Source organism: Oncorhynchus kisutch, linkage group LG13 (assembly GCF_002021735.2).
Source record: "Oncorhynchus kisutch isolate 150728-3 linkage group LG13, Okis_V2, whole genome shotgun sequence".
Classification (NCBI taxonomy): domain Eukaryota; kingdom Metazoa; phylum Chordata; class Actinopteri; order Salmoniformes; family Salmonidae; genus Oncorhynchus; species Oncorhynchus kisutch.
In genome coordinates, this window is record NC_034186.2 from 24,731,145 (window position 1) to 24,745,150 (window position 14,006).

Below are 14,006 nucleotides of genomic sequence, written 5' to 3' on the forward strand. Positions count from 1 at the left end.
ACCTGAGCTATTTTGAACGTGTTTGTCTTTCAACTTCCTGCGCATTGACACAAGTAAAACCATTGTAAAATATGAATTACATTTGTCAAAACTATTAAATAACGTGCACAGAATTTGAAATATGTTATCTGTTGATAAACATTTTAATGTTAGCCACATTTTTTTCAATCAATGCTTGAATGGACAATGTCGTTAACGCAGAATATCAATGACAAAAGACAAACTGTGCCCGAAATGTTTTATGTAAATAACATTAGGATATTTTATCTGTTGTGCCTCAAAGCTAACTAGCTAACCTGCCATGTTAACTCTATTGGAATGCTAACTATGCTAATGTCGGCTTCCGAGTGCTTATACTACGAAAACACATTTTTCTATGTTTTTCCCCACCATGAAATGACCATATCTTTAAATTCTGTGCACTTTATTTATAGCCTGATGACTCACACTAATTTAATCCGCTGCTCTGTTTGCCACATGCTTGAGTGTGAGACGGACATCATTGAAGTCGTTTGTGGTGACGAGAGGCGTCAACAGCTATTTTTGAGCATCTCTAACCAATGAGCATCAAAGCCAATGACCAATTTTCAAATCGTTGCTTGTCCATGTGTTCTGGCTCTGGCCCAACCCATCGGTTTCTGGACCAATCAGATGGCGCCCTTGTTGCCAGGTTACATAAGGTGGATAGAAACTCTGCTGCTACTGTTACATACATGGTCATGTTGAGAATTTATTAAACCTATAACCTTATGTTTTCGACAGAGACCCTCACATTTTCTGTGTGATGTGTTTGTGGTGTGAGACCCTGTGTGTCGTACTGCTTGTGCAGGTCAAATATATCTGTAAAAAAAAAAAATGTAGGACCAAAAAAGCCGATACCGATTAATCGGCCTATTTTATTTTTATTTATTTTTATTATTATTTATTTATTTATTTTTTAAATAATTATTTAAAAATGTGTAATAATGACAATTACAACAATACTGAATTTAACTTAATATAATACATCAATAAAATTAATTTAGCCTCAAATAAATCATGAAACATGTTCAATTTGGTTTAAATAATGCAAAATCATAGCGTTGGAGAAGAAAGTAACGTGCCAATATGCAATATGTGCCATGTATGTGCCATGTAAAAATGTGTGCCATGTAAAAAAGCTAACGTTTAAGTTCCTTGCTCAGAACATGAGAATATATGAAAGTTGGTGGTTCCTTTTAACATGAGACTATGTTAAACAGTTGCGACGAGCAAACCCGTATCTGGGAGCGTAATCATAGCCTCAAATGCATTAGCATAACGCAACGGACATAAATACCCCTAGAAACCTTTCCTATTCATGAGAATCGCAAATGAAATGAAATAAATATATTCAAACACAAGCTTAGCCTTTTGTTAACAACACTGTAATCTCAGATTTTCAAAATATGCGTTACAGCCAACGCTAGACAAGCATTTGTGTAAGTTTATCATGGCATAATGCTATGCTAGGCTCTGCTGGCAGCAGGCAACATTTTCACGAAAATAAGAAAAGCAACCAAATTAAATCATTTAAATTTGAAGAACTTCGGAAGCTTTCACTCAGGAGACTCCCAGTTGGGATAGCAAATATTCATTTTTTCCAAAAATATTATTTTTGTAGGTGAAAAAGCTCCCATTTCTTCACCATGCTTGGCTGAGAAATCGACCGAAAAATGCTACAACTATAACGCCAAACTTTTTTCAAAATTAGCTACATAATATCGACAGAAACACGGCAAACGTTGTTTAGGATCCAATCTCAAGGTGTTTTAAAAAAATATATTCGATAATATATCCGAGGCAGTTGGTTTCTCATAAGAAGCAATTGGAAAAATGGCTACCTCAGTATTTTACGCAAGGTTTTCTGCGGGAGACACCATGTGACCACATGCCATATATGGTCCCTTACAGCCATTCTTCAAGGGAAATGCCTAAAAAGACGTCACAATGCTGGAGACACCTTGGGGAAAACGTGGAAAACGTAAGCTCATTCGTAGCTCATTCACAGCCATATAAGGAGTCATTGGCATGAGGCGGTTTCAAAAAATGCGGCACTTCCTGGTTGGATTTTTATCTGGGTTTCGCCTGTAACATCAGTTCTGTGGCACTCACAGACTATCTTTGCAGTTTTGGAAACGTCAGTGTCTTCATTCCAAAGCTGTCAATTATATGCATAGTCGAGCATCTTTTCGTGACAAAATATCTTGATTAAAACGGGAACGTTTTTCATCCAAAAATTTAAATAGCGCCCCCTAAATCCAACTGGTTAAAAGGAGAATATTCCAAGGTAAGAGGTTTTAGGTTGTAGTTAATATAGTATTTATAGGACTATTTCTCTCTCTACCATTTGTATTTCATATACCTTTGACTATTGAATGTCTTTATAGGCACTATAGTATTGCCAGTGTAACAGTATAGCTTCCGTCCCTCTCCTCGCCCCTACCTGGGTTCGAACCAGGAACACATCGACAACAGCCACACTCGAAGCAGCGTTACCCATCGCGCCACAAAAGCCGCGGCCCTTGCAGTGCAAGGGGAATATGTCACGCCTTGATCTTAGTATTTTGTGTTTTCTTTAATTATTTGGTCAGGCCAGGGTGTGACATGGGTTATTGTGGTGTGTTTTTGTCTTAGGGGTTTTGTGGGGTGTCTACGTAGTCTAGGGCTGCCTGAGGCGGTTCTCAATCAGAGTCTGGTGATTATCGTTGTCTCTGATTGGGAACCATATTTAGGCAGCCATATTCTGTGAGTGTTTTGGTGGGTGATTGTTCCTGTCTTTGTGTTTGCACCAGATAGGGCTGTTCCGGTTTTCACATTACGTTTTTTTTTTTTTTTTTGTAAAGTTCGTGTTTCGTTATTTAATAAACATGGATTGCAATAGCCACGCTGCATTTTGGTCCGATCCTTGCTACACCTCCTCGTCCGAGGAGGAGATAGAAGAAAGCCGTTACAGAATAACTACTCCAAATCTAAAAGCGAGTGACGTTTGAAACGGTATTAGCGCACAACCAGCTAACTAGCTAGCTATTTCACATTGGTTACACCAGCCGTTAGGCTGATAGGCTTGAAGTCATAAACAGCGCTGTGCTTGCGAAGAGCTGCTGGCAAACGCACAAAAGTGCTGTTTGAATAAATGATTACGGGCCTGCTGCTGCTCAGTCAGACTGCTCTATCAAATCAGACTTAATAATAACATAATAACACACAAATACGAGCCTTTGGTCATTAATATGATAGAATCCGGAAACTATCATTTCGAAAACCAAACGTTTATTATTTCCGTGAAATACGGAACCGTTCGGTATTTTATCTAACGGGTGGCATCCCTAAGTCTAAATATTCTTGTTACATTGCACAACCTTCAATGTTATGTCATAATTATGTAAAATTCTGGCAAATTAGTTCGCAATGAGCCAGGCAGCCAAAACTGTTGCATATACCCTGACTCTGCGTGCAATGAACGCAAGAGAAATGACACAATTTCACCTGTTTTAATATTGCCTGCTAAACTGGATTAGTAGTTATAACTAGTGATTATGATTGATTGTTTTTTATAAGATAAGTTTAATGCTAGCTAGCAATTTACCTTGGCTTCTACTGCATTCGCGTAATAGGCAGGCTACTCGTGGAGTGCAATGGTTAGAGCGTTGGACTAGTTAACTGTACGGTTGCAAATTGGATCCCCTGAGCTGACAAGGTGAACATCTGTCGTTCTGCCCCTGAAAAAGGCCCACCGTTCCTAGGCAGTCATTGAAAATAAGAATGTTTTCTTAACTGACTTGCCTAGTTAATTAAATAATGTTATAAAATGTAAAAAAATTGGAAATTGGCACCCAAAAATACCGATTTCCGAAAGTTATGAAAACTTGAAATCGGCCCTAATTAATCGGTCATTCTGATTAATTGGTCGACCTCTAGTGACCAGTGAGATATACCTGCTGGAGCGCGTGCTACGAGTGGGTGCTGCTATGGTGACCAGTAAGCTAAGGCGGGGCTTTAGGGTAGCCTAGTGGTTAGAGCGTTGGACTAGTAACCGGAAGGTTGCAAGTTCAAATCACCGAGCTGACAATGTACAAATCTGTCGTTCTGTCCCTGAACAGGCAGTTAACCCACTGTTCCTAGGCCCGTCATTGAAAATAAGAATTTGTTCTTAACTGACTGCCTGGTTAAATAAAGGTAAAAATTTAATTAAAAAACAACCTAGCAGAGACTTGTAGATAACCTGTAGCCAGCGGGTTTGGCGACGAGTATGAAGCGAGGGCCAGCTAACGAGAGCATACAGCTTGGAGTGGTGGGTAGTGTATGGGGCTTTGGTGACCAAACGGATGGCAATGTGATAGACTGCATCCAGTTTGTTGAGTAGAGTGTTTGAGGATATTTTATAGATGACATCGTCGAAGTCAAGGATGGTCAGTTTTACGAGGGTATGTTTGGCAGCATGAGTGAAGGATGCTTTGTTGCGATATAGGAAGCCGATTCTAGATTTAATTTTGGATTGGAGATGCTTAATGTTAGTCTGAGAGAGTTTACAGTCTAGCCAGACACCTAGGTATTTGTAGTTGTCCACGTATTCTAAGTCAGAGCCGTCCAGAGTGGTGATGCTGGACGGGCGGGCAGTGATCGATTGAATAGCATGCATTTAGTTTTACTTGCATTTAAGTCACGTCCAGAGAGCAGAGAAATGGGCATAGCTGAAAGTCAATGGGCTGTGACAATGCCCCTCCCCCTTCCTTTCAGGCACTTGGGGTCACACTTTATTTGGGTAGTCCATCTGTAGATGCTCTATAGATTTCCCAGCACTCCCCTCATTCACCTAGACACTCCGCCACAGCCACCACACCCCTATGTCTGTCTCTGTGTCTCTCTCTCTCAGTCACTCTCTTTCTCTCCCAAAAATATGTTCATAGTTTAACATGTTGGAAAACATTCACTTTAATGGTCTGTTCTATCCAGGCATTAGTCCAGTTTGTGTGAAAGCATTGCAGTCTGTTGGGTCAGAATGGGATTAATCATGATGCTGGTCATTTTAGGAAAGCTCACTATTAGACATATTGGTCAGTCGAGCTCCACTGTTGACGGCCTCGCATTGCCACAATTAGGCATTATTAGGATCCCTTACTAGTTTAGAGACTAGGGCATGTGTCTAAACCAGGATTTCATCATGTCAGTTTGTGTTTTTGGTTGCGTATTTGAGGCTGTGGCTGTCATGACCTTTCTGGCTCTTTCTTTTTTATTTCACCTTTATTTAACTAGGTAAGCTAGTTGAGAACAAGTTCTCATTTACAACTGCGACCTGGCCAAGATAAAGCAAAGAAGTGCGACACAAACAACAACAGAGTTACACATTGAATAAAAAAGCATACAGTCAAAAACACAATATATAAAAAATAAAGTCTATATACAGTGTGTGCAAATGATGTGAGGAGGTAAGGCAATAAATAGGCCATAGTAGCGAAGTAATTACAGTTTAGCAAATTAACACTGGAGTGATCATCTGCTCAAGTAGGTATACTGGTGTGCAAAAGAGCAGAAAATTAAATAAAAACAATATGGGGATGAGATAGGTAGATTGGGTGGGCTATTTACAGATGGGCTATGTACAGCTGCAGCGATCGGTTGAATCAGCTTTTCCATCATCATGTCATCACTAAGGATATAAGGTTCTGTGTACGTCTATATGTAAGGTTATTTGTGTGTCTGTTGCAGGGTTTAAGGATGTGTGTGTTTTCAGGGTATATGTCGTGTGTTTTTTTTCTTATTTTAGATCCCCGAAGGAAATCATCTCTTTTCTAGTCCAGTACCATAGCGGCTCCAGACGAACCATGTGATTGGTAAGTGCTCACCTCTGCTCTGTACTAAACATATAGCTCTGCTTAGCCCACTGATATGCTAAGTGGAATTTCTGCCATATAACATTTATCGAATAAATTAATTCTAGATAGACAAGAACCTACGGTACAGAGGCTATGGTTGAATTGGGATTGAGTAAATAGACCACTTTGCAGGTTAATTCATGTAACGTCTTCTGTTTTGTAACCAGTTAGAGCATCCGATGTAGCTGTCATGTGGTACATCCACAGTCCAGCACGGCGGAATGCTCAGCTCAGCAAGGAGCCGTTGACAACGGCTGGCCTTTGACAAAGGATCCTCCCAGTGACTCTTGTAACTACCCCCCTCCCCTAGGGGGGTCACAGACCTCTGCCATCCCCACAGTGCCTCCACATTGGGTGGACCTTCATCCTACACCACACTCCTCATCCTCCCGTGGAGTCTGCTAGACAGGAGGTAAGGTTGGGCCGGGTGCTGCTGCCCTTCAGGAATAGAGGCTGTGGGTTATTCTGTGTGAGATAGATAGATATACGTATATCTCTCTCACACACACAGGTGAAGTCGAAAGTTTACATACACCTCAGCCAAATACATTTAAACTCAGTTTTTCACATTTCCTGACATTTAATCCTAGTAAAAATTCCCATGTCTTAGGTCAGTTAGGATCACCACTTAATTTTAAGAATGTGAAATATCAGAATCATAGTAGATAGCGATTTATTTCAGCTTTTATTTCTTTCATCACATTCCCAGTGGATCAGAAGTTTACATACACTCAATTAGTATTTGGTAGCATTGCCTTTAAATTGTTTAACTTGGGTCAAACGTTTCAGGTAGCCTTCCACAAGCTTCCCACAATAAGTTGGGTGAATTTTGGCCCACTCCTCCTGACAGTGCTGGAGTAACTGAGACAGCTTTGTAGGCCTCATTGCTCTTACACACTTTTTCAGTTCTGCCCACAAATTTTCAATAGGATTGAGGTCAGGGATTTGTGATGGCCACTCTAATACCTTGACTTTGTTGTCCTTAACCCATTTTGCCACAACTTTGGAAGTATGCTTGGGGTCATGGTCCTTTTGGAAGACCCATTTGCGACCAAGCTTTAACTTCCTGACTGTCTTGAGATGTTGCTTCAATATATCCACACAATTTTCCTCCCTCATGATGCAATCTATTTTGCGAAGTGCACCACTCCCTCCTGCAGCAAAGAACCCCCACAACATGCTGCTGCCACCCCCGTGCATCATGGTTGGGATGGTGTTCTTCGGCTTGCAAGTCTCCCCCTTTTCCTCCAAACATAACGATGTTCATTATGGCCAAACAGTTCTATTTTTGTTTCATCAGACCAGAGGGCATTTCTCCAAAAAGTATGATCTTTGTCTCCATGTGCAGTTTTAAACCGTAGTCTGGATTTTTTTATGGTGGTTTTGGAGCAGTGGCTTCTTCCTTGCTGAGTGGCCTTTCAGGTTATGTCGATGTAGAACTTGTTTTACTGTGGCTATAGATCATTTTGCACCTGTTTCGTCCAGCATCTTCACAAGGTCCTTTGCTATTGTTCTGGGATTGATTTTCACTTTTTGCACCAAAGTACATTCATCTCTAGGAGACAGAATGCATCTCCTTCCAGAGCGGTATGACAGCTGCGTGGTCCCATGGTGGTTATACTTGTGTACTATTGTTTGTACAGATGAAAGTGGTACCTTCGGGTGTTTGGAAATTGCTCCCAAGGATGGACCAGACTTCTGGAGGTATACAATGTTTTTTCTGAGGTCTTGGTTGATTTCTTTAGATTTTCCCATGATGTCACGCAAAGAGGAACTGAGTTTGAAGGTAGGCCTTGAAATAAATCCACAGGTACACAGATAACGTCAATTAGCATATCAGAAGCTTCTAAAGCCGTGATGTCCTTTTCTGGAATTTTCCAAGCTGTTTAAAGGCACAGTCAACTTAGTGTATGTAATCTTCTGACCCACTGGAATTGTGATGTGGTGAATTATAAGTTAAATAATATGTCTGTAAACAATTGTTGGAAAAATTACTTGTCATGCACGCAGTAGATGTCTTAACCGACTTGGTTAACAAGAAATTTGTGGAGTCATATATACACACACACACACACACGCACACACACAGTGGGGAGAACAAGTATTTGATACACTGCCGATTTTTCAGGTTTTCCTACTTACAAAGCATGTAGAGGTCTGTTATTTTTATCATAGGTACACTTCAACTGTGAGAGATGCAAAAATCCAGAAAATCACATTGTATGATTTTTAAGTAATTAATTTCCATTTTATTGCATGACATAAGTATTTGATCACCTACCAACCAGTAAGAATTCCGGTTCTCACAGATCTGTTAGTTTTTCGTTAAGAAGCCCCGCTGTTCTCCACTCATTACCTGTATTAACTGGACCTATTTGAACTCGTTACCTGTATAAAAGACACCTGTCCACACACTCAATCAAACAGACTCCAACCTCTCCACAATGGCCAAGACTAGAGAGCTGTGTAAGGACATCAGGGATAAAATTGTAGACCTGGACAAGGCTGGGATGGGCTACAGGACAATAGGCAAACAGCTTGGTGAGAAGGCAACAACTGCTGGCGCAATTATTAGAAAATGGAAGAAGTTCAAGATGACGGTCAATCACCCTCCGTCTGGGGCTCCATGCAAGATCTCACCTAGTGGGCATCAATGATCATGAGGGATCAGCCCAGAACTACACGGCAGGACCTGGTCAATGACCTGAAGAGAGCTGGGGCCACAATCTCAAAGAAAACCATTAGTAACACACTACGCCGTCATGGATTAAAATCCTGCAGCGCACGCAAGGTCGCCCTGCTCAAGCCAGCGCATGTCCAGGCCCGTCTGAAGTTTGCCAATGACCATCTGGATGATCCAGAGGAGGAATGGGAGAAGGTCATGTGGCCTGATGAGACAAAAATAGAGCTTTTTGGTCTAAACTCCACTCGCCGTATTTGGAGGAAGAACAAGGATGACTACAACCCCAAAAACACCATCCCAACCATGAAGCATGGAGGTGGAAACATCATTCTTTGGGGATGTTTTTCTGCAAAGGGGACAAGACGACTGCACCGTATTGAGGGGAGGATGTATGGGGCCATGTATCGCCAGATCTTGGCCAACAACCTCCTTCCCTCAGTAAGAGCATTGAAGATGGGTCGTGGCTGGGTCTTCCAGCATGACAATGACCTGAAACACACAGCCAGGGCAACTAAGGAGTGGCTCCGTAAGAAGCATCTCAAGATCCTGGAGTGGCCTAGCCAGTCTCCAGACCTGAAACCAATAGAAAATCTTTGGAGGGGAGCTGAAAATCCGTATTGCCCAGCGACAGCCCCGAAACCTGAAGGATCTGGAGAATGTCTGTATGGAGGAGTGGGCCACAATCCCTGCTGCAGTGTGTGCAAACCTACATGAAACGTATGATCTCTGTAATTGCAAACAAAGGTTTCTGTACCAAATATTAAGTTCTGCTTTTCTGATGTATCAAATACTTATGTCATGCAATAAAATGCAAATGAATTACTTAAAAATCATACAATGTGATTTTCTGGATTTTTGTTTTAGATTCCATCTCTCACAGTTGAAGTGTACCTATGATAAAAATTACAGACCTCTACATGCTTGGTAAGTAGGAAAACCTGCAAACTCGGCAGTGTATCAAGTACTTGTTCTCCCCACTGTATATATCACACGCACACACAGTCAAAGGTTTGGACATACCTACTCATTCCATGGTTATTCTTTATTTTTACTATTTTCTACATTGTAGAATAATAATGAAGACATCAACACGATGAAGTAACAAATATGGAATCATTTCGAAACCAAATGTGTTAAACAATCCAAAATAGGTTTTATATTTGAGATTCTTCAAAGTAGCCACCCTCAGCCTTGACAGCTTTGCACACTCTTGGCATTCTCTCAACCAGATTCATGAGGTAATCACCTGGAATGCATTTCAATTAACAGGTGTGCCTTGTTAAAAGTTAATGTGTTGAATTACTATCCTTAATGCGTTTGAGCCAATCAGTTGTGTTGTGACATGGTAGAGGTGGTATACAGAGTGAGCTCTATTTGGTAAAAGACCCTATAATGGCAAGAAGAAATGACAGTCCATCATTACTTGAAGACACGAAGGTCAGTCAATACGAAACATTTCAACAACTTTGAAAGTTTCTTCAAGTGCAGTCGCAATAACCATCAAGTGCTATGATGAATCTGGCTCTCATGTGGACCGCCACAGGAAAGGCAGACCCAGGTCTGATGAGTCCAACATTTTATTTAATGAGGAATGCTTTTCCAACAGTCTTGAAGGAGTCACAACACAATTGATTGGCTCAAACGCATTAAGAAGGAAAGAAATTCCACAAATGAACTTTTAATTGGTTTCTTCATGATCCCATATGTTATTTCATAGTTTTGATGTCTTTATTATTCTATAATGTAGAAAATAGTAAAAATAAAGGAAAACCCTTGAATGAGTAGGTGTCCAAACTTTTGACTGGTACTGTACATTATTTTTAGTTTCAGGCTGTAATTGTAATTTCACTGTTAATCTCGCTTTTTCTGACAGGTTCATTCACAAATGTCTACCTCACGATTAAAAGGCCCCTCTCCATAACTGCGACCCTGAACAGGCTACAAAATGACTTCCAGTATAGGCGGGTGAGTTAGTCTACCAATCTCCTCCTACACTTGAGAGAAATGGATATCCTACCCTACCTGCTCATCTAACTGGTAGATGTCTGTCAAATCATCTGTGACTAACAATCTATAAAATAAAACGTTTTTTAAATGTTCTCAATCTGTGCTTTACTTTGCCTGGTTTTAGTTGTTATGGTGATTTCAAGCAACATTTGGTGGATCTTTAGGTGTGTGTGTGACTGACCTGTGTGTATGGGTGGCTCTGGACCTGTTTTAACTGGCTGGGGTAGCTGAGTGACAGCAGGAATGTCCCACCAGCACGGGATCTCCCGCCTTCATCCCAGGATTAGCATGCCGCTCAGCCCTGCTCCGTTTTGAGTGGTTGGTGTTTATTATTAAATATCTATTTAAATATCTATATTTATGATTAAAAAAATTATAATTTACCCCTTTTTCGTGGTATCCAATTGTCTCATCGCTGCAACTTCCGTGCGGACTCGGGAGAGGCGAAGGTTGAGACAAGGTTGACACAACCCAACCAAGCTGTATTGCTTCTTGACACAATGGCCACTTAACCCGGAAGCCAGCCACACCAATGTGTCGTAGGAAACACTGTACATCTGGTGACCGTGTCAGCATGCACTGCACCCAGCCCGCCACAGGAGACGCTAGTGTGGGATGGGACAAGGTCATCCCTGCCGGCCAAATTCTCCCCCAACTCGGACAACGCTGGGACAATTGTGCACCGCCCCATGGGTCTCCCGGTCACGGCCGGCTGCGACAGAGCATGGACTTGAACCCCGAATCTCTAGTGGCACAGCTAGCACTGCGATGCAGTTCTTTAGACCACTGCTCCACTCGGGAGGCCATGGTTGGTGTTTTTACTCTTCCCCTGATGTGTGTGTGTGCCGTCTCATGTAACAGAGGTGGGCCAGCCAGGGCCTGGGGCTTCTGTCGGCACCACTGAACTCCCCCTTTACTGTCATTAGAGCAGGGGAGGCGGGTGCGGTGGGTGGTCAGTAAAGAGTATGGAACATGACCTCATGCTGAAGGAGGGGCTTAATTTGGCCAATCAAAGGCAAATAGTTTCCTAGAAGGAGAAGTTGGGTTCCTATGGACTATGGAGAGTACACTCATTCCCCCCTGGCAGGGATATACTATACCTTGCCAGGTCGACATTGTAAATAATACGTTTTTCTTAATGGACTTGCCTGGTTAACTCTTTACACTCAAACCCACTCATAAAATTAGAGGTCGACCGATTAATTAATCGGAATGGGCGATTTTAATTAGGGCCGATTTCAAGTTTTCATAACAATTGCCATTTTTGGACACCGATCATGGCCGATTATATTGCACTCCACGAGGAGACTGCGTGGCAGGCTGACTGCCTGTTATGTGAGTGCAGCAAGGAGGTAAGGTGCTAGCTAGCATTAAACACATCTTATGAAAAACAATCAATCTTAACATAATCACTAGTTAACTACACATGGTTGATGATATTACTAGTTTATCTAGCTTGTCCTGCGTTGCATATAATCAATGCAGTGCCTGTTAATTTATCATTGGATCATAGCCTACTTCGCCAAACGTTTTTTTTAACAAGTGCATTTGTGAAAAAAGCACTGTCGTTGCACCAATGTGTAAATATCAACTCCTTTCTTAAAATCAATACACAAGTATATATTTTTTAAACATGCATATTTAGTTAATATTGCCTGCTAACATGAATTTCTTTTAGCTAGGGAAATTGTCACTTCTCTTGCGTTCTGTGCAACAGTCAGGCTATATGCAGCAGTTTGGGCCGCCTGGCTCGTTGCGAACTGTGTGAAGACCAACTTCGCCAAACGGGGGATGATTTAACAAAAGCACAATCGTTGCCCGAATGTTCCAAACCATAAACATCAATGCCTTTCTTAAAATCAATACACAGAGGTATATTTTTTAAAACCTGCATATTTAGTAAATCCAGGTTAGCAGGCAATATTAAACTAGGGAAATTGTATCACTTGTTGCGAACTAATTTGCCAGAATTTTACGTAATTATGACATAACATTGAAGGTTGTGCAATGTACCAGGAATATTTGGACTTATGGAAGCCACCCGTTAGATAAAATATGGAACAGTTGCGTATTTCACTGAAATAATAAACTTTTTGTTTTCGAAATGATCGTTTCCGGATTTGACCATATTAATGACATAAGGCTCATATTTCTGTGTGCTATTATGTTTATAATTAAGTCTGATTTGATAGAGCAGTCTGACTGAGCGGTGGTAGGCAGCATCGGGCTCGTAAGCATTAATTCAAACAGCACTTTTGTGCATTTGCCAGTAGCTCTTCCCTGTGCTTCAAGCATTGAGCTGTTTATGATTTCAAGCCTATCAACTCTGAGATTAGGCTGGTGTAACAGATGTGAAATGGCTAGCTAGTTAGCAGGGTGCTCGCTAATAGCGTTTCAATCGGTGATGTAACTCGCTCTGAGACCTTGAAGTAGTTGTTCCCCTTGCTCTGCAAGAGCGATGGGTAACGATGCTTCGAGGGTGGCTGTTGTCGATGTGTTCCTGGTTCGAGCCCAGGTAGGGGCGAGGAGAGGGACGGAAGCTATACTGTTACACTGGCATTACTAAAGTGCCTATAAGAACATCCAATAGTCAAAGGTATATGAAATACAAATGGTATAGAGAGAAATAGTCCTATAATAACTACAACCTAAAACTTCTTACCTGGGAATATTGAAGACTCTTGTTAAAAGAAACCACCAGCTTTCATATGTTCTCATGTTCTGAGCAAGGAACTTGAACGTTAGCTTTTTTACATGTTGCACATATTGCACTTTTACTTTCTTCTCCAACATTATTTACATTATTTAAACCAAATTGAACATGTTTCATGATTTGAGGCTGAATTGATTTTGACGTATTATATTAAGTTAAAATAAGTGTTCATTCAGTATTGTTGTATTTGTCATTATTACAAATAAATAAAAAAATTGGTCGATTTAATCGGGGGGGGGGGGGGGTCCTCCAATAATCGGTATCGGCGTTGAAAAATCATAATCGGTCGACCTCTAGTTAAAATAGCAGATTTGGATGCTGATAAATGCCTAAATTGAAATGCAGTGGGTGTACAAAAACATGCTATATGATGTCAGCTCAAGGTCTCCGCTTTATAGCTCAGTATTGGTTTTGACTGACAGCCGTTCTGAACGTGAACACTGCGTGTGACAAGAAGTTGCCCCACCTCCCGCAATTTTTTTTGTCTGAGTAAGGGAAATGCTCTAAATAGAGGTCTCGTAAATATATTGAGTCGTTAAGGATTATAATAAATACCACTTTGATGTCATATAAGCGAGCCAAACACCCGTTATACAAGCGAGCCAAACACACCTAAATCTGCACTTCACATTTCCATGTCATAAAACAAATTTCATAGTGTCAACGTTTATGATCACTCTGCTTGATGTACAGTTACAAGTTGACGTGG

General features: G+C 41.1%; 1 protein-coding gene across 6 annotated transcripts in view; it reads left to right on the forward strand.

Annotated features, from left to right (window-relative positions):
• LOC109902721 (circadian locomoter output cycles protein kaput) overlaps positions 1-14,006 on the forward strand; it is a 48,417-nt gene that overhangs the window by 13,747 nt on the left and 20,664 nt on the right. For all 6 annotated transcript variants that reach the window (XM_031785812.1, XM_031785813.1, XM_031785809.1 and 3 more), the window contains exons 2-4: positions 5,786-5,852; positions 6,062-6,306; positions 10,451-10,542. Coding sequence is in view for 4 of the 6 variants with exons in the window: in XM_031785809.1 (XP_031641669.1) it covers positions 10,523-10,542 (20 nt within the window). In the remaining 2 variants the exon portion in view is untranslated. The remainder of the gene's footprint in view (positions 1-5,785; positions 5,853-6,061; positions 6,307-10,450; positions 10,543-14,006) is intronic.